At 40.1% G+C, this 21760-nt stretch overlaps 1 protein-coding gene across 2 annotated transcripts in view; it reads left to right on the top strand.

The window, feature by feature from the left end:
• The window catches only part of RERE (arginine-glutamic acid dipeptide repeats), a 399605-nt gene that overhangs the window by 174107 nt on the left and 203738 nt on the right, over positions 1–21760 (top strand). Inside the window, exons 3-4 of one of the 2 annotated variants that reach the window (XM_055137557.1) lie at positions 11340–11410; positions 20659–20784. In XM_055137557.1, coding sequence (XP_054993532.1) covers positions 11340–11410; positions 20659–20784 — 197 coding nt within the window. The remainder of the gene's footprint in view (positions 1–11339; positions 11411–20658; positions 20785–21760) is intronic. The other variant, XM_055137558.1, reaches the window with a different exon arrangement.

The following is a 21760-nucleotide window of genomic DNA, read 5'->3' as shown; positions in this document are numbered from 1 at the left end:
TGGTTCCCTGAGCCCTGCCAGGATTGATCCATGCGTACCACCACATGTGGCAGCAAACAAACAAAACAACAAATAAACCAAATCGAAACAGATTCCTCTTTAATATAATCTGAACAAGATTTGCCTGTTACTATTTCTGTTAAAATGGAGATTTTAATTTTTCACCTTTAACATTCTGATTCATTTTGTTTCATATGTTTGAAACATATTTTTTCCGTAGGTAAAAATTTCAGAAAGGAAAGCAAAACTCTCATTAAGTGTTATATTGGTCCAGAGCACCTGCACTCGTTTTTTGAAGTACTGTAGAGTTAGTTTTATATAGAAGCCATCCTGAGCTTCTTGTGATACAAACAGTAAACAAAATCTATTTCATTTTAGGAGATAAGAATAAGTATTGTTGCTGTGCTCAGATCGTCGTGTATTTTAATCATTAAAGTGACAGGTGGAATGCAGACTGCCAGACAATATTCCACCTACTCTTCCCATCTCCCACTCCATGGACTAGTTACTAGCCTGAGGCTAACGTGACTGTGTGCTTCAAAGTAAAATTTCTACATGTAGAATCTTGTTATGAGTCACAGTTAGCAGCGTTCAGGGCTTATTCCTGACATGGGGCACCAGCCAGTGCCCAGAATTGAACTGAGGTCCTCACACATGCAAGGCAGGGGCTCTAGCACTGAGCCACATTTTGAGTTCCTACATTAAGGAGATGCTTTGCGACCACGCGACACATCATAAGACACTCCCTACCCATTTTTCCATAAAATCGGAGATGTGTGTGTGTGTGTGTGTGTGTGTGTGTGTGTATGTATGTATGTGTATATATATGCCTCTCAGAGAGCCTGGTAAACTACTGAGAGTATCCTGCCTGCACGGGAGAGCCTGGCAAGCTCCTCGTGGCGTATTTGATAATGCAAAAAACAGTAACAATAACAGGTCTCATTCCCCTCACCCTGAAAAAGCCTCCAATCATTGGGAAAGGCAAGTAAGGAGAGGCTCCTAAAACTGGGACAGACGGAGATGTTACTGGCGCCTCCTCAAGTAAATCAGTGAACAACGGGATGATAGTGATACAGTGATACACTAAGGAGGTAGGTCAGTGGAAATCATCGTGTAGCCAGAGGCAGCCCCTTCTTGCCCCCAGACTTGTGGGGTGCTTTTTCTTACATGTTGCATGATGATACGCTAAAGGTCTTTTATGTAAATCTAAGTTCTCAGTATTTATTCAGTCATGTGTGACTAGATATTTTGAATTATTAGTAAAATATCTTTATATTTTGGGGTTTGTTTCTGCATTTTGGGTTACAGCCAAGATGTTCAGGGATCACTCCTAGCAGTGCTTGGGATCATATGTGGTGCTTGGCTGTGTGCAAAGCAAAGGCCTTCGCTATCCAGCCTACTTAAGCATTTTAAAAAATTATTCAATCTATTTTTTATTTTTGGAGGGGAGGAGGAGGCTCCCCCAGCATTACTTTGGGAAGCCATGCTCCTGGGAATACTTGTTCCAACTGCCTGGGCTGAGGGTTTAGTGCCCAGGCCTTGGACTGGGCGCTGCTCAGGCCTGGCAGTGCCTCGCTTGTGCCGGGCATTGGGCTCCAGTCCTGTGAGCTGTTCTGCTGGCCCTCGTCTCCTACTTGAATAAAATAAAAAACACCTGTTTTAAAAACACAAGAACTACAGCAAAAACCCAGTGAAAAGAAATGATTTAAGGGAGAGACGGAAGAAGGAATGCTAGAATGAGTTAAGAGCGCTTTCATTTTCTGCTAGAAGTTTATATAAATCAAAGCTGATGATTAAATTTGGAGCCCATTGAAATTATGCTTTAAATTAAAAAGAATTTTTTTTAAATTTTTATTTGGGTTTGAGGCCGCACTCAGCAGGGCTCAGAGATCACTCCTGGAAGGCTTGGGGGAACATGACAATTAATATTGACATTTATTTTAAATATATTGGGTAATTGTCCATAATGGAGACGAATGGAGACGTTACCGGTGCCCGTTCGAGCAAATCGAAGATCAACGGGAAGACAAGTGATACAAGTGAATTGTCCATAACAAAAAAACATAAATGTTCTTGGTTTGAGGGCTACAAGCCTTCCAGTGCTTATGGTTTCCTCCTAGTTCTGTGCTCAGGAATCAATTCTCGCAGAGCTCAGGGGACCATATGAAGTGGGGGCGTCAAACTCAGACTAACTGCTACATGCAGGCCCTACTCACTGTGCTATCACAGGCCCCAATGTAAAATTTTAATTTTTAATTTTGCTACTTAAAATTCCATAATAAGGGTTGGAGAAATTGCAGATGTGCCAAGGTGCTTGCCCTGCATGCACTCGACTCAGTATCCATCCCTGATACCACATATGGTCACCTGAACCCTGAGACCACTGTTGGGGCCTGAAAATTAAAATGAAAAAATCCATGATAATTGAACTTCTCTCTGTTCATTTAGGTAATTAAACTTTGATTTTTCCTTACTTTTAACATCTATCTCTTTCTGAAAAATTGGTAAATATTTGAATGAGAAGAAATAGTAAATGAATATATACATTAGTCTTAAAAGGAAAGGCATACAAGATGTGGATCCTATAAACTACAAAAAAATAATTGGTGTGGAAAATTTTGTAGCTTGATGCTTGAATTGTGAAGCAGTTGCTTCTGCAAAATTGAGAACTGCAGACTACAATTAACTGTCATTAATTTCGTTGAATAGAAATATGTTCCATTTACTGTACAATCAGGAGCTAGGCTTGAATGAGCTTAAATAGATGAAATCTAAATTATACTGACAGTCCATTAAACAGTAGCAGAAAACCCGTAAAGAAAATGGATTCACTATGATACCAGTTTATAATAAAATCATTTGCCACATAAGAATTATAGCGCAGGCATTGTGAATTCTCCTGTGTATTTTCAGTGAGTGCTGCAAATTGCTTGAACCATTTATTGGCGAGCACAAGCCTCCCAGAGCATTGCTTTGTGAAGCAGAGCAAGCAGTGTTGCTTGAAATCTGCCCTGCAGGATGTGACAGCACACTCAGCCCGGCAGTTGCTTGTCACGCAAGTGGAGAGCAGAATCTTCTCCAGCTCGTCACCCCTGGTGTTTGGTTTTGTTATGTTTTGGGACAGATACCATCAGTCTTCTTTGAGGTCACTGGAGGCGGGGTGTAGGATCGTACAGTGCCAGGGATCCAGCCTGAGCCTCCCTCATATCACACAAGTGATCGTCCCGTCCAGCTTCCTCTCCGGCTTGTATTTTTACAGTGAGGGGATTTAGGGTTACATGCAACAAGGCATTGCTCTGCCTCTAAGATACTTCCCGCCCCTCCAGTGGTTAATTTTTCTCTGTGACCACTTGGACAGTTGGTATTCTTACATATGCGTCAACTGTCTTTGCATTGGTTTTCTAAACAAACATAGTCCTGTAACTTGTGGTCTTTGAATTAAAGGCTTTTCAGCATTTTCATTAGCAGTTATCCCCTCCTTGAAAGGGGCTTTATGGGGGCCTGAGCAATAGTGCCTTGCACGTAGCATGAGTGGAAATTTTTTTTGGGGGGTCATACCTGGCTCTGCACTCAGGAATTACCCCCTGGTGGTGCTCAGGGAACCATATGGGATGCTGGGAATTGAACCCGGGTCTGCTGCATGCAAGGCAAACACCTTACCCTCTGTGCTATTTCTCCAGCCCCATGAGTGGAAAAATTTAAGCCCTTGTGCTCTGACAAGCTGTACATGAATACAGCAGTTAGAAATTGTACTAGGCATGTATCGGTTAACTGGAGTTTGGATGTTAAGCTGGCTAGAATAATTTTTGAAGTAGTGATTCAATATGGTTTACAAGTAAGGTTTTTTTTTTTTAAGGGAAATATTCAGAATAAAATGTAATACTGCTTCAAATTTTCTTTCTGTGAGTAATGCAAATGTCAGTCTCTGGTTAATATTTAGCATATTCATGAATATATATTAATTGAGCATTAATTATTTATACATTAGGTAAGCATAGTGTAAAATTTTTTATTGCTGGCAAGATATTCTTGATTTTTAATTTTTTAATTTTTTTTGCTTTTTGGGTCACACCTGGAGATGCTCAGGAGTTACTCCTGGCTCATGCACTCAGGAATTACTCCTGGCAGTGCTCAGGGGACCATATGGGATGCTGGGAATTGAATCCGGGTCGGGCTGCATGCAAGGCAAATGTCCTACCAGCTGTGCTTTCTCTCCAGCCCCAGATTTTAAAATATTTGTTTTATAGAGATTTCAAGTGTACATAACACTTTTGATTTAGGTCAAGGAAACTATTGCTTTAGTATTTATTCCAAAATATCAGAATTCTATCTTAAAATATAATTATCTTTGTCAGCCTTTAAGCTTCCAATGCATTGAAAGATATTCTAGCTTCTAGAGAAGAAAGGAGAAATGTGGGCAGTTTAAATGGAGTTTGTTATCATCTGTTCCTGGCAAGCTACCCATGGCATATTTGATATGCCAAAAACAGTAACAAGTCTCATAATAGAGACATTACTGGTGCCCGCCTGAGCAAATCAATGAACAATGGGTTAACAGTGCTACAGTTCCTCCTCATATTAGTTTTTCTTATTAATCTCTTGTTACTGTTACTTTTCCCTACCAGCAGTAGTGTTGGAAGCATGTAGTTTTCTGTTTTTAGAGGATTGTCTGTGTACACTTTATAGTTGGAAATGATAAAATTTGGAACCTGTAAATACATCAGTGCTTGTTATTGAACTTTAATGAAGTCTACAAAGTCTACAAAGAGCTATGTATTATGAGACTCCTTCCTCTCTTCTTCACGTGGAATTTAGATCTTTGTAATATTATCAATTATTTTTGGTAAGTTTTCTATTTTTACATTTTTTTCAGTTACTCATATAATTTTTGTTTTTTTTTCTTTTGGGTCATAATTGTGCTCAGGGCTTATTTCTGGATCTGTGCTCAGGTATCACTCCTGGTGGTGTTAGGAGTACTGTATAGGTATAGGGGATCAAATCCAGGTCAGCTGCATGCAAGGCAAACTCCCTACCTGCTGTACTGTCTCTTATCCCTGCGCTAAAATGAGCGTTTATAATGCAGACAGTATGGTATTTTGTTTATGAAGATGAAAATGGTGTTGGACTTGGGTGCTGTGCAGATGGGGAAACAAGATAAAGCCCTTTAAGTATTTGTGGTTTGGAATGCGGGCATCAGGGCTTTACTGGTGTTTCTCACATGAGCATGTGTGCATACATGAATGCATGCCTTTCTTTATACTAGAAACTTGGTAACGTCCATATTCATTAATGACAATACTTGGAGACTTTCAGTTCTGTAATACAATACTGTTACTTCATTAAGGTTCAGCGTTGAGGGTGGAAGAATTCTGGGCAATATCCCATCTTTCCCTTCCATCCCCTCCCTCCTCTCCCCTCCCCTCCCCTTTTCTCTCCTCCCACTTCCTTCCTCCCTCCTTTTCTTCCCTTCCTTCCCTTTCTTCCTCCCTCCCTCCCTCCTTCCCTTCCTTCCATCCATCTTCCCTCCTTCTTCCTGGGCCACACCCTGCAATGCTCAGGGATCAGTTCCAGTAGGCCCATTGGACCATCTGGGGAGCCAGGGATCAAACCCAAGTCAGCTGCATGCAAGCAACCTCTCCCTGCTGTACTGTCGCTCTGGTCTCTCTGGAACATTTTTTAATAAGAAAGTCTGTGTGCTTTGTACAACTTGAAGGTGGCAATGGGAGAAGAAGGCATTTCAAAGATTAGTCGACAAACAGCAATAAAAGAGATATTAATCCTTCCCTTCCTTCCTTCCTTCCTTCCTTCCTTCCTTCCTTCCTTCCTTCCTTCCTTCCTTCCTTCCTTCCTTCCTTCCTTCCTTCCTTCCTTCCTTCCTTCGCCTCCCCTCCCCTTCCCATCTCCTTCTGTCTTTCAGATGTTCAATATAATGATTTGATAATGTATACACTGTGAAATGATCATCACAGTAAGTGTCTTTACCATTTTTTTCTTAACAGTGTTCAAATTCGTAACACCATATACTTACTGCAGTACTTCTGTCATGCTGTACTTCTGTCTTCTTGACTTATTAATTTTGTAACTCGATGTTTGCATCTTTAAAATCTCTCTCTCTCTCTCTCTCTCTCTCTCTCTCTCTCTTTCTGTGCTTTTCGGTACACCCATTAGTGCTTAGGACTTACTTCTGGTTCTGAACTGAGGGATTGTTTTGGTGTCTCGGGACCATTATGGGGTGCCAGAGATCGGACCCGGGTTTTCCATGTGTAAGACAAGTGCTCTACGCACACTGTGCTATCTCTCTGGCCCCAAAGATGTTTGTACCTCTTGATCCCCTTATTTCACCTTCCCCCTCTCCAGTAACCACCAATCTCTTCCCAGTCATGATGCTTTGAGTTTAGTTAGTTTTTTAAAGATTCCACATCCAAGTGTAATCATATGCTCTCTCTGGTCTGACTTTTCCCCTGAGCATAATACAAGGAAGAAAATTTGCTAAAGGACATAGCACTGTGGCTGAGTGTTGCCTGCATGCTGCATGTTGTGACCACAGCTTTCGTGCAGTTGGCTAATTTAGTGGGTGAAAGAGTGATTGTCTGCTGTGCTCTGTGCAGTCTGACTTGCAGGAAAGATGCTGACAGCTGATGCTATTGTCTGCTGAAGCCTGTGGTTTGTACACGTGAGAGAACCCGCTTTGCTCTGTGTCCATAAACCTTTTGATTTGCTGGGGGTTAAAAAAAAAACAATAAGTGGGCTTTCTTTGCCTCAAAAATTTTCTTTCATGTTTTGACTCACTTCCTTTCTCAACCAAGCACATGACTCTGTTGTTTGCAAATGGCATGGTAGCTTTCTTGGACATACAGCTGTATTGAGAAAAAGACTGAAATGCCCTTCAATATCATTACCTACTTCATGGGGACAGGATTTTAGCCCCTTGCTTGCATGATCCATTCTCAGGCAGACGTGAACCCAGGTTTCATTTCCAGGAAATGCTGTTAAAGGAAACAAATCAGTTAGCAAATATTGCATGGGATCAGTGATACTGAGGACTGTAACTGTGCTCTTTTTTATCATTTCAGGACTTATTTGGTAATTTTAAAATGGGATATTAAAATGGGATGTGTATTTTTTATGAATAATTTTAAATATACACCATGTACTTAATAGCACTAGATTAGTTCACCATTAATCTTCTAATTAAAAGGAAAAATATTTAATTTAAAAGATGTTTTTCTTTAAAAACAAAAGATCTTCATAGTGTTTATTGGTCTTAAAGGATTTTCAGGTGTGAGGATCAATTAGTTTGACGGACTGAAATCACGCTTTCAGTAATCCATGAACTCATAAATTGCATGAAAAATCTTGGCGTACCATTTTGGCTTTAAAAGATTACCAGGGATATATTCCAACTGAGATTTCAAAATTGTTCTAACTTAAAGTCTCATTTTACTTTACAAATCCCTTTTTTGGTGTTATGTATCAACATTTATATAAAGTTACTATCTTAAAGCGTTGCTTAATTAAACAAAGGAAAAATACTCCATATGAGTTTTTGGTCTTATTTTAACCTTGTTTAAGAATCATTAAGAGGAATAAGGCTTTTTTTTTTTTTTTTTTTTTTTTTTGGTGAGACTTGAGTTCTAGATGGGTTCTTGGAATATTTTTCTCCTGTGGGCTGGAGAGATAGTACAGCGGGTAGGGCACTTGCCTTGTACTCAGACAACTTGAGTTCAATCCTGGACACCTGGTACATTCCCCAAGCCCTCACCAGGAGTGATCTCTGAGCATAGAGCCAGAAATAAGTTCTAGCACCTCTTGGTATTGCCCTAAAAACACAACAAAATGAATTCTCTTTTTGTTGGGTCACTTATATTTATGCCAGGGTTATAAAATTTAAAAAAAAAAACCCTTCTTTTGCTTCTTCTCTGAGGTCACACCCAGTGGTGCCCAAGGCCTTACTCTTGGCTGTGAACTCAGGGACCACTCCTGGTAGACTTGGGGGACCATATAGGATGCTGGGGATTGAGCCCTGTTGGCTGTGTGCACGGCAGGCACCTTACCAGATGTCCTACCACTCTGAACCCAAGAACAGTTTGATTCTGCTTTTGTTTTTTAAAATAATTTTTTTTTTTGGTGGGGGAGGCTGGAGCAATAGTACAGTGGGTAAGGGCTTGTCCTGCATGTGCCCGGCCCAGATTTGATCCCGGGCAGCTCCTATGGTCCCTGGAGCACCGCCAGAGGTGATTCCCTAGTGCAGAACCAGGAGTAACCCCTATGTGTCACCAGCCATGGCCCCCAAACAAAAAGACAGATAAATTTTTGTTTTATTAAATTAAAAGCAAATCAAAATAATATTTTCTTCATGATAAACTTATCACTGTGTGAGAATTTTAAATTATATTACTTGAGATCTTTGCCATTCTGTTTTATGAATGTTTATGGTAATACATTAAGCTTAACAATTTAATAATATATTTATATATAGTGATGTTTATATTAAAAGGTATATAATTTTTTAATTAAATGATTTTTGTTTCATTTATAACCTATAAAATACTGAGTGAGGGGCTGGAGGCAGAGTATTTGGCCTTGCCTGCAGCCAACCCCAGCTCAGTTGAGCCCTACCTGATGTTGCCCCCTCCCCCATACTGATCAAGATCACTTTAAACAGTGATAAACTTTTTATTGAATCACTGTGAGATCAGCCCTTACAAAGCTGTTTATGATTGAATTTCAGTCATGCAGTATTCCAACACCCATCCCTCTGCCAGTGTACATTTCCCAGCACCAGTACCAGTGTCGTCCCCCCCCCTTCCCTCCCATCACCCTCACCCCCTGTCTGCTTCTGGCAGGTGCTTCTTCCCTCCCTCCCTCCCTCCCTCCCTCCCTCCCTCCCTCCCTCCCTCCCTCCCTCCTTCCTTCTCTCTCTCTCTCTCTCTCTCTCTCTCTCTCTCTCCCCCCCCCTCTCTCCCTCCCTCTCTCTCTCCCCTCCTCCTCACCTCCCCCCAGGTTTTCTAAGACACTCATTATAAAGTGTATCATGAGGGAGTAAGCATGTAAATAAATGGCATTTTGAGCTTCGGCATAATTACTTGCTATAATTACTATAGAAAAATTGAACACAGATTTCCTTTACTTCTCGGTAAACAATGCTTAGACTTTCCTGTCCTGAAGTGTTAGGATCATCTTGGTTGTAACGTGAAAGAGGATGTGTTTTTGAGGGCTGGGGTAGAATGGGTATCATACCTGGTGGGGCTCTGGGCCTCTCCTGGCTCTGTAGGTGAGGATTGTCTCTGGCCTTGCCAAGGGACCATGCCGCACCAGGGCTTGTGGCTGGGCCCCCTGCCTGCAGTCACCTGCTCAGCCTGTTGAGTGCTCTCCTGCAGTGTGGGGACCTTATCTCCCTTTGTAGCCACTGCTTACCGTACTGTTACTAAAACAATGTATCATACCTGCTGTCTTATTTGGATCTAGGGGGATGGGGATCATATTTGGATATGCTCAGGGACACACTTGCACTGTTTAGGCTTCTCACTGTTTAGGATCACCCTTGATGGTGCTGTGCCCTTGCAGAGTCAGGGTTTGCACTCGGGGCATCTACATGCGCAGTATGTACATTGGCCCTTTGAGTTATCCTCTGGCCCTAACTTGCCACTGGAAACAGCAACCCCTGTGCCAAAATGAGAGTCCACTAGGGAGGGTGTTGTCTTGTACACAGTCGATCTGGGTTTCATCCCTGGCAACCCCCAGGAGGAGTAAGCCCTGAGCAACACCAGGTGTAGATTTCTAAACCAGGTGTGACACCACACAAAAGTAAGTAATAAAATGAAAATTTAAAAAGTGCCCCTTTAGACAGTTAAATCTCTCCTGCCTATAGATAAACACCAATACTTTCTGCAGGTGTAAACGTGTCAAAAACCACTGTTTTAGAATATAATCTTCAAAAGTAAGTACACGGCCACTGCCATGTTAAATGTAATTTAAGGAAGCCCTGTTTTACCTGCAGAAAATGCAGTTTGGTTAATTCCTTCCTGTTTTAGATTAGCTGGTATAATTTTTTCCTCCATTAAAAAAAAAAATTAGCCACAGAGCTAGTACAGCGAATAGCGCACTTGCCTTACAAGAGACGGTCCCGGGTTCAATTCCTGGCATCCCAAAAGGCCCCCTTAGCATTGCCAGGAGTGATCCCTGAGTACAGAGCCAGGAGTAAGCCTTGAGCATTGCCAGGTAGACCCTAAAAATAAAAACAAGGCAAGTGCACTGCCCATTGTACTACCCAAGGACAGTAGACACAAGGGCCAGGAAGATTGCTTCACGGCTGGAAGCCTGCCTTATGAGCTGGGGAGAAGGCAGCTGGGATAGGGAAGAGATCACTAAGTCAGTGTTGGTTGAGGGATTGTTCGGAATGGGAGATGTGTGCTGAAAGTAGATGAAGGACCAAACATCATGGTGACCTCTCAGTATCTGTATTGTAAACCATAATGTCCAAAAGTAGAGAGAAAGGGAAATTGCCATAGAAGTGGCGGGGGCGGGGGGGGGGGGGGGCGTCGGAATACTGAGGACATTGGTGGTGGAAAATGTGCACTGGTAGAGGGATGGGTGTTTGATCACTGTGTGACTGAAACTCAATTATGAAAGTTTTGTAACTGTAGTTCACTATGATTCAATTAAAAACAAAAACAAAAATGAAGGGACCTGAGCAAGGGTATAGGCCAGTGCTCAGGAGTGACCCCAAACCAGAAAAATTACATAAAACAAGAGTAGTAGTAGACCATGGGGACCCCCCTCACACCCCTCTTCTCGTGCCAACAATAGTAGATAGGAGTTCAGATTAATTTTCTTGGTTTATGTGAAAAGGTCATGGTAATAGAATGTTCAGTGTTCAACCTAATCTTTGCATATTCCATTTAAGTACTCACAAAATATTTACAGAAGATAAACTCCCATTAGATTTCCTTATGTGAAGATATGGACCAACTCACTGAATAAGACTTTCAAGATTTTGTGTTGGTGTGTAACCTTGAGCAAGTAATTTTCTTTATTGAAATTTCTTCATCTGATTATGGATAATCCCAAGGGATTTCTCTTGTCCTTCTTCATGGACCCTTAATGCCATAACGGAGACTTTATCATATCTTTAAATTAACAGGAAGGTGTTCAAGTAGAACTCAAAGAATGTTTTTCTTTAGTTTAAAGTTACTTGTAATCTGAATCATTTTCGAAAAAAATGCTTACTGTGAAGGTATGTGTTTTGTCACTTACCTATTTATTCAGTGGCTCTATGGCCTGTCTTTGTTCCCTTAATGGTAAATGCCATTATTTTAAAATATTTTTTTCTTTTAAAGACTGTGTGTATATCGAGAGTCGGAGGCCAAATACACCGTATTTCATCTGTAGCATTCAAGACTTCAAACTGGTAAGCAGTTTTTTTTATGTTGTCGATTCCGTATGCTGTGACCTTCTGTTTTGAGTGCCTCTCTTTTGCTAACCTTTTGATCTCTTTCGATAACCGGCTCAACATCTTGTGAGTGCTAACTGCCTGGTGTGTGGAGCACACATTAGTTACATTTTTGTATTTTAATTTTTGTAATGCATACTATATAAAGCTCATGAAAATGTTTTCTATGTTTTCATTCCTTTTGTCAAATGTTTTGACACAGTTTATGAGATTCTTTTGTATATTTGAAATACTCAGATAAGCAAAGTAGAATGGGAAATTGATTCTAAATGGGAAAGAAAAGACATACAAATGGTTCAGAAACTAGTTTGCAGGGACAAATGAAATTTATATATTTTGCATAGAGTACTACTGCTAGTGTTGAAAGTTGGGGAAAGGAAGTCTACTCTGAGGTGGATTATGTACAATATTTTCTCATTAATAATTTCTTCCAAGTATACATATGTACATAATTGTACATTACAGTTTGAAGTCTTGTATAAATGATTCCTACATTTATTTCAGATTTATCTATAAAATTTTTCACAAAGGTCTAAAAATAAAAACTCTTAGCATTGAATAAATATACCGCTACATGTTTGCTATCACTGAAAATTCGCTTACATAGTTTAAAAATCACTGTTGGAGCCAGAAAAATAGTACAGCGGGAAGGGCAAACCTCAGTTTGATCCCCGGCATTCCATATGGTCACCCAGGCCTGCCAGGAGTAATTCCTGAGTGCAGAACCAGGGGTAATCTCTGAGCACTGCCGGGTATGACCCATAAACAAACTAAGCCAAACTCACCACTCTCATGCTTTTCTTTAAAAACTGATATGTGAGATACTATCAGGATACTGTTCCTTGGGGAGGATTATTTGAAGCATGTAGGTGATATAATGGAAGTTTTGTCCTTGAAGGCTGTGAATCACTGTCTTACATTCTTAGGTGTAGTCAAACCCTGATTGTTTAGCTTTGTTGAAGTAAGTTCTCAGTGTCTATGGTCTGAGAGACAGTGCATCTACAACCTCTTTGTAATTTTTGACTCTATTTGTGTTCTGATACACATTTTATGTACTGTTTGAGCAAAAAAAAAAAAAAGAAAAAGAAAATAGGCATCTTCCCTTTCCTTTACCTTATTAAAATTTGAATGGCCTCAAATATCTATTCAGTGTATTCTAATTTGCCTACTTAAAAAATCACATGCTTCATTTCTAAGCATGTGATTTTTAAATAGTACAATGAGTAGGGTGCTTGCCTTGTGAGTGTTTGGCCCGTGTTTGATCCTCGGCACCACATATGTCCTTTGAGCCTACCAGGAGTGATCACTGAGCACAGCTGGATGTGGTCCCAAACCATAAGTCAGTAAATCAATAAACCCTATACGTTCTTTATTAAAACAAACTAAGTAATGCATCCCTTTCCTTTTTAAAGGAAGGTTCAAACTGCCATTTACTTCTGATCTACAATTTTATTTATGATCTACTTATGATTTATAGTTTCTAGCTTTATTTATTTTTCTTTTTGGGTCACACCAGCAATGCTCAGGGCTTACTCCTGGCTCTTCACTCAGGAGTTACTCCTGACTTGGGGAACATATGGATGCCAGGATTGAACTTGGGAATAAAAGAATTCTTCTGTACCTGAGAGATGACGGGATTTTCTTGGTTGACTTGTAAAGTTTTTTTGTTTTTTTTTTTAAACAAAGTGTCCTTTTTTTTAAAAAAAAAAATTATTTATTTTTCTTTTTGGGTCACACCAGCAATGCTCAGGGATTACTCCTGGCTCTGCACTCAGGAATTACGTCTGGTGGTGCTTGGGGGACCATGTGAGATGTCAGGGAATCAGGGATGGAACCTGGGTCAGCTGGCCTGTGCAAGGCAAAGGCCCTACCCACTGTACTATTGCTCCTGGCCCAGTTTCTATTTTTAGCTCTCCTGGTTGTTTTGCAAACAGCTTCCTGTTTGATCTTGACACTCAGATTCTTTTTATTCAGATTTTCTGTCAATATGATATTTACACTTTAAAAGAGATGTTTGCTTTTGTTTATTTTGGAGACATTACTTAAAAATGGAGACATTACTGGTGCCCGCTGGAGCAAATCAATGAGCAGCGGGATGACAGTGGTGGTCTATTTTTTATGGGGGTGGGGGATGTTGGGGAACATACCTGGTGGCTCAGGGCTTACTCCTGACTGTACTCTGGAATCACTCCTGACAGTGCATGTGGTGTGCTGGGGATTAAACCAGGTAGGCCGCATGCAAGGCAAGCTCCCTACCCACCGTCCTTTCTCTCCTATCCTGGTTGTTGCTGTTGATTATATTTCCTCCTGGCCGTGTTTTATAGATGCTGCAGTGCCACCTGGGAGGCCTTGTTTCCTGGTTTTCTCTTGCTAGAAGCTGCTGCCATGTTCTTTGCATGCACCTTATCTTTGGGTGGCATTTTCCAAGCATCACGTAAAGCTACCTGGGAAATAATATGGCAAAGCTTTTTTCTTTTATCCATTAGACTTGGAGTCCTTGTGCCCAATTTTTGCACTTTAGTAGACTCCTTCATGCGTGAGCAGCATCTCTTCTGAAGTGCTGAGTGTACTGTGATGGTTGCTTTTCGGGACAGAAGTTCCTGCTGAGTTATAGTAATTGCTCAGGTTATTAGCAGTTAAAGCTGAAATTTCTCTGGTCAGTATTGTCTAGTATAATGCATTAAATCTGCCTACCAAATCTGCATGGAGAATAGGATTTACTACATCTAACTACCTTTTTGTAAATTATGTACTATGGGTTATGTTATTGTTTGCCTTCTGTACTCAGAGCATATTTGTGGTTGTAAAAGAATGACATATGATGAAGTGTTTGTTGCTAGGAGGGATATGGTTATTGTCTGAATACCCACTTTATTTCCTTGATTCTCAGTACTATTTATGAAAAGATAACCATCGAGATATAGGTTACCAGTTTTTATTCTTCAGCTTACTGGAACTTAAGGGGGAAAATGAGAAAAAGTCAAAAATCTTTGCAGCAGATTAAGCAGAAGTTTGGGATTGGCTTTGCCCATAGCAAATACTATTCACTGAAAGTGGAACAGTGGGAAAAAAAAGAAACCCAAAAACTTTAAAGCGCTGTTGATTAATCATGTAATTTTCTTTTTTTCACTTTTGCCTTTTGGGAGCATTTTGGATTTTGGGTGGTAACATATATATATATATATATATATATATATATATATACATACACAGAGATGTATTATATATAGATGAATCCTTAAAATTTTAATGTTATTTAACATTAATATAGTAATATATTATTTTTACCTTTTATTATAAAAATTAATTCTTTTGTCACAGTGGGTTTTTGAGTGTACGGTTTATTTTAGAAATGTAAAATGAGCCAAATGAATGCCTTTTGTATTATGTTTAAGTTGGATTATACAGTGTTAAACAAAGTGGAGTCTAAGAAATCGGGGAGTGAGTGTGAGAAGTTATTGATGACCATTACCTCATCTACAGAACTGAGGGTGCTGGGTAACATTTCATGAACTAGTTCTGTCACCTGGGGGCCTGGATTGTCATTTAGGCTCTGCTGTATCTCCCCAAATCTGAGCCAGTAGTATGGAACATAGCTGCTTCCACAGCCACGTTTGCATTTGTTGTTCTGATGCTCTCCATATTTACTCTCATCAGTCTTAGTTTAGATTATTGATTTCATAGTTTTATCGACTATACAACTACTATCCGACCATCTAGAGCCCACACATTAATACAGTAGATGGGATTATAGTGCAACAAAAGTATTGAGTTTCTAGCTGATTTGGGGACTTGAAGAAATGGAATTATGTCTTCCACTAGGAAGCTTTTATTTTCTCAGGAAGTGTTCATTCGATTTTGCTTATCCAACAGGCAAGGAAGGGGGGAGCCTGCATTTATTTGACTAAAAAGACAAAAGTTTCTATGGACTACGTAGCGAAAAGGAGGGACAGGGCTCAAATAATCAGGTTAGATGGAATTAGGAATTGTGTTGTCTAGTAGCGGGAGTTGCCCCAGAGCAGTAGGGCTGAGTCCGCATGATGGTCAGTCAGGGAGCTGGAAGAGCAGTGGCTGGAGCCGTTAGGAAGAGAGCAAGACCCTCCTCGCTCTTCTGTGTCCTCTTGGCCATTTCTTCCCAGTAAAGGCCTCTTTTCTTTGACTGCCTTCCCAGCCTCGTTAACTGAAGGGAAAGAACATGCGCAACTTCCCTCACGTTTGCTTCGACTTAGTGTTTTTCCCAGTCTCTTCGTGACGTAGTCTGCTTGGAGAGTTTGGACCAGTATCCTCAAGTATTGTGCCCCAGAATGCAAGTAGAAATGTTCTGGGTTATAATTAGTGTCTGATAGGCATTTATTGAAAGCTTGATTTGTGTTCCTTGTTGAATGCAGCACTGTATGGAGGACTGAAGCTGTTTTTACTCAGGGGCATTGCACTTTAACTGGACAGACACCTGTAGAGTTGAGTTACCAGTTATCTTTAGAGAATATTGTGAATAAGATTGAAGTGTAGAGGTAACCATTCACTTTTTGTCCCAAAGGAAGGATTTCTTTCTTGCTTTTACTAAAAATAATAAAATTCTGTTTTAATAGAAATACAGGCATTAAGCATAAAAAAGAAAGTTTTCTAATCCAGAAATAGGGATTTTGAGGCAGCTAGTTTAGGGTCATTAATATTTTCATTCAGCATAATATCAAGAAATTCCTAATCTGGCTCTAAATAGTAGTGCACACCTAATTCTTCAGGCACAGATAAGTTATCATAATCATTTCTTTAATATTTTACATGGGATTCTATGCAGATTCTAAGTGATTCATTATTTATATAATAGGGAAATATGATTTTGATTTTCTAGAGTTAAATTATTATGTTAAACTAAACTCTTCACCATTAGTTTTACCATATTAATTTCTAGGGAGAATATGTGTCTATTATCACTGTTACTTGAGCAAATATCATGGACTTATTTATAAGACCAGATCCATATTTATTTTTTAAACTGGGAAATTGTTCTTAAAAATTAAACCTGTTCTAGAGATTCCTTAAAGTTGGGACCCTGTCATTTGGAATATGATAGTGTTTACAGCTTGACTGTTGAATTCATCTTGATGAATTTGGATGGTTCTTTAGGGATGAGTTTGCCCTCCTTACCATACACAGAGTGCCGGTGGTGAATGGGAATAAATAACCAAACATGGCTCATCAGCCACTTTGGAGAAGGAACATCTCCGTAACTGAACGTGAGGACCACTTCTTCAAGTGTTAGCACTATAATCCTTTTTTCCATTGCCTCGAGTGGCATTGGGGGTAGAGCATTTGGAATGTATGTTTGATTCCTGGTCTGTATAACTAACTCCAAAAGCAAATAGTCACAGTTTTGGTGACAAGGGTGGCTACAGAAAAATTAAGCTTAAAGTCTACTTACCAGTAAAAATTTCCTCTTTCCAAACTTAGTTTTTCAGAAGTAGATAAAAAGCAGCTACTCCTTCTCTCCCCACCCCCCCACCCCCACTTTAAAAATGAAAACTTGAGGGTAGTGGAGAGATGGTACAGCAGGACGGTGCTTGCCTTGCATGTGGCTGACTTGAGTTCAGTCCCCGGCGCCCTATCTTATCCTCCGAGCACTGCCAGAAGTAACTCCTGAGTGCAGAGCCTAGAGTAACTCTGAGCATCACTGTATCTGACCCAAAAAAACTTCAGGCCAGAGAGATAGTACAGGAGTTAAGACACATGCCTTGTACGTGGCTAACACCAGTTTGATGAGCACCACCAGTGGTCACTTCTGAGCACAGAGCCAAAGTCGACAATGTTTACTGGGTCTGTCTGCGCCCCCCCCCCCCCCACCTCCCAGTGAAAAGTTACTGAGAATAAGAATGTTCATATGCACGCATGTCTGTACTCATAATGATGGTGATGGGAGACGTCATTGACGTTATCCTTTGTGCACACACACAAGAGTACACAATAACATACTTGCCCAAGCATTGCATGCCACAGTTAGTTGATACCAGTTTGACTTTTGTGGCCACCTGGCACACAGGATGTATGGTGTATGGGCGTTTTTAATATTAGGTAACTATTACATTAAAAACTTGGGGGAGAAGACAGGAAATGTACGTCAATTTGAACATGACTAGTTTAGAATTTGGTTTATTATGGGATGAAGATGAGGGATGATGGAATGCATGTGTTGAGCACTTGAATTTGGTTTTCACATTAGTTTTGTTTTGGTCAGTTGCTTTTATTTTTTAGGACATTGGACAAGACACTTAACTCTCCTAACCTTGCTTCATTTACCAAGAAAGTTGAGATAAAAAAATATCTACTTTTAGATGGTTGTTTGTGTTTAGATGAAAAGCTTGATGCAACAGGGGCTGGGGTGTTAGCTCAAAGAGCTGAGTGTATGCTTTCTCTGCAAGAGACCTGGGTTCCATTCCAGGTACCACCTGGTCCCAAACACCATGGAGCAGTCTTCAAGCACACATGTGGCCCCAAGAAACAAATATATGGTTGGAGGCTACAAAGTTTAACTGTGGTTAGTGCTGTGTCTGGCCCATGGGATGGCAATTATTTCCCCCTTTCATTTTTTAAAAATCAAGACCAGGTTACTTTGTGCTATCGTTAAGCATTTTGGTAAGCTACAATGAAGTTACTGAACTTACTATTGTTTGCTAATCTTTTTTTAGTAAACTATCAACAATGTATGTGCAAAGGCTAGATTTCTTTCTTGTACTGAAGTGTAAAATTAAAGTGTATACCTTTGTTTGACGAAATTTTGAATATCAGCCCCCCCTGCACACACACACCCTACACACCTGCGTCCTCTTCTCTTACAGAATAATCATATTGAAAAATATTTTGAATCACCACAACCTTTTTGCTTAATGTGAATGCTAATATAAATGGTGGAGGTAATAGTCACATTAAGTAAAAATCAGAATAAGGCGATAGGAATAAAGAGTCTCCGAATATCTTCGTAGCCCCATTTTTTTTTTTTTTTTTTTTTTTTGGTTTTTGGGTCACACCCGGCGATGCACAGGGGTTACTCCTGGCTCTTCACTCAGGAATTACCCCTGGCGGTGCTCAGGGGACCATATGGGATGCTGGGATTAGAACCCGGGTCGGCCGCGTGCAAGGCAAACGCCCTACCCGCTGTGCTATTGCTCCAGCCCCTCGTAGCCCCATTTACTCTTCATTCATGATGGATAGCCACTGTAGTCCAGGTGGGATTACACGTTTTAGTGGTTCACAGTTACCACTGTGAAGTTAGATTTTTTTTTTCATTGTTTATTTGGATTTTAGAATTATAACACTCACTGAAAAAATTTCTGGTTAACTGTACTTTAAGAAAATATCTAAAATGTTGTTTACTAATAAACAGTTTATCTTTGTATGAAATTTTTCAGTACAGAAAACTAGGTGTTTGCATTTTTTTAGTTTTCTTAAAGTTTGAGACTGCCTGATATTTACAAATTGTTACTGTACCAGAGTATTAATAAAGTCTTTATTATTTGGGCTTGCTTCCTAAGAACTGGAATTTGTATGTCTATGTTGGTTTGTATTAAGAACCAAATCAAGAAAAACTCTCTAGAAGGACTGAAAGGAAATGAGGAAAACATGATTGTCAATATTTTCTGATTTATAAATAGAGATGATATACTTTAGACTGATGCCTTTTAAAAATGCTTAAGCTGTTTTGATAATTACTCGAACTTTTACATATTTTAAAGAGTGCCAAGGTTCTAAAAAGTGCTTTACCCTATGACATTTTCTTTAAAATCTGTGATTTGAATGAATAAGGATTTGACTGGCCGAATTAATTGAATTCCTAGTGTAAGAGATTAATCAGAACTTAATTTTTATGTGATGCTTATAGTAAAAAAAAATGTTGAGTAAGCTGTACATTTGAGTCTTTGATTTGGAATTTGTGATGGTGCTGTGGGGAGGGTGGTGAATGGTAAAGGTGTATGGTTGCTGCTGACATTGATGTCACCTTCTGTCACTGAGCAGCCGAGTCAGACTCGCTACACAGAGTTCTGTGAAGCCCAGGATAGACTCTCAAGAATGATCTGTAGAAAATGAAAGGAAAGGAAAATAACCATAATAAATGACAGATTCTTGGAAGTAGTGTGTTTTTTTTTTTAAAGAATTATATAGCGGTAGAGAAAGTAGAACCTGTTATAACTTTGGAATACAAGAAGTTGATAAGAAGTGATTTTCTTTGCTTCTCAAAAAGGAATTGTAGGTCACAGAACTCCTTAAAAGTGGTTTAATCTGAAAAAAGTTTACCTGTAATTTTAAAATAACTTTAAGAACAGATTATTGTATAAGTATTTGACTCAATGATTAGTTTATTTAAAACCATATGAAATTGGACTGATTGGTTCAGTATGTATAAGCTATCTGAGATATCATTCAATACTTATGAGGACTATGCTGGCTTTCAGAAGTTGCTCTCTAATCCTTTGCTGCAAAATGTTTTCAAAGTTTCTTGAGGGGAAAAAAGCGATGTGTAATGCATATCAAACCGATTTTGCCCCTTAAAGACATCATGTCTGTCTTGAACTTTATGCTCTTTACCTTTCCTTTTGACCTACCTGTGGGCCTTTGAGAAAATTAAAATTCATTGAATAGTGTTCTTTTCCTTTTTCTAAAAAAATGTGTAAAGTCTTTGTTACCTTGCCTTTAGCTTTCCAGGACTTGTTAGGGAAACTGGTAGACTCTTTCTTCCGGCGCTCCCAACCCTTCCCCAAATCTTGACTGTTTCCTCATTGAGCATCTGTCTCGTGCCTCTAGCATCGCTCATTAGAAACTCTTCTGAAAGCTAAGTCTGTCCACTTGTGGTTGATTTTGCAGTTGTTTATCTGAGACCATTTAATTTTTGTTTTTATTACAAAAGCATGCCACTGTCACTGTGCTTTGGCACTCTGTCACATCTTCACCTGGTTATTTTGAGGGGCACACACCATGCTGCTTTATGACAGGACCCATAAAAGTGTGAAGCCAGACGGGTCATTTGTTTGTTCCTGCTGAAATGAAGAGACCACTTTGACTAAGACTGCCAGGTGAACTAGCAATGGAACAGTCTCTGATTTCAGAGACCCACAGCCAAAGGGTGTGTGCAGTTACTGCTGTGTGCTGAGTGCCCCTAGTAACCAGGGCATGGGGGGACATTGGGCATGTTAACTTAAAACTTTTTTCTTTTTTAGGTCCACAACTCCCAGGCCTGTTGCAGATCTCCAACTCCTGCTTTGTGTGAGCCCCCAGCATGCTCTCTGCCGGTGGCATCTCAGCCACCACAACATCTTTCTGAAGCCGGGAGAGGGCCTGTAGGGGTAAGGAGAATCCCGTTTTTAAAAGCTATCAATATTTTATATCCCATAGGGTATAAAATAGGAATATTATAACCTCCCTCCCCAGAGCCCCTTGAAAAATGTGCTGTATTGTATGTGTTTTTAAAGGACTAACAAGTACATGCACAGAGGAAGCGAAATACGGGACTTACCTTACCCCTCTAGGACGGTTCTAGAAGTTGGTGGGGTTCGGTGGTGTAGGGTACTTGGGCACCAGCAGAGAGCATGCTGGGCTGCTGCAGGAGCAGGAGCTGGCAATCAGCAGCGAGTATGGATGTTGACAACTGAACTGGGGAGTCAAGGGGTAAGTTTGAGTCCAGGTGTGGAATATGCATTTCCCCAGGAGCACTGGGACTCAGGGCCCATCAATCTAAACTATTGGCAGTGCCATTAGGTGATGTTTTGTAGCGTTTTGCTCAGAAATAGCCAGCTTGTTTTGCTTTTGTTTTTGGATGTAGAAGAAACACTTTGAAGGCTTGGTTCGGGCATAGAGTTAGTGCTTTTGGATGCACTCTGCTGTCTCCTCTCTCCATGGCAGTGGTACAGAATGGATGTGAGATGCAGCAGGATGAAATAAATCTCTCCAGTGATTTAGCTCTTAGAACTCAGGGCCTGGCATGTTATCCGTGAGGGCTATTTTTGTGTCAAGTATCTCACCTTTTTTGAAAGCTATGTATACACCTATCTTTTTCTTCCTTTCTGAAGATTTGATGGTCAGGTTTTCTGAAGGACAAGTACTTTGTTGTTCGACAGCCTGCTGGGTATCTCAAACTGTTGTGAATCACTAAAGAATTTTAATATTTGTATTTATGATCTGTGAACTCCAACTCCTAATTAATTAGAAAGCAGCACAGGAAAAGGCCATCAGCTCGTACATGCATAGTACAAGGTCCTGGCGTTGTGTGATGAATTGTTCAGCCGTAGTGGAGTCATTCATTCGCAGCCTCTTTACCATCTA

The sequence above is a fragment of the Sorex araneus genome, chromosome 5 (genome assembly GCF_027595985.1).
Source record: "Sorex araneus isolate mSorAra2 chromosome 5, mSorAra2.pri, whole genome shotgun sequence".
NCBI lineage: Eukaryota > Metazoa > Chordata > Mammalia > Eulipotyphla > Soricidae > Sorex > Sorex araneus.
The sequence above is the reverse complement of the archived record's forward strand: the minus strand, read 5'-3'. Positions and strand labels throughout refer to the sequence as shown.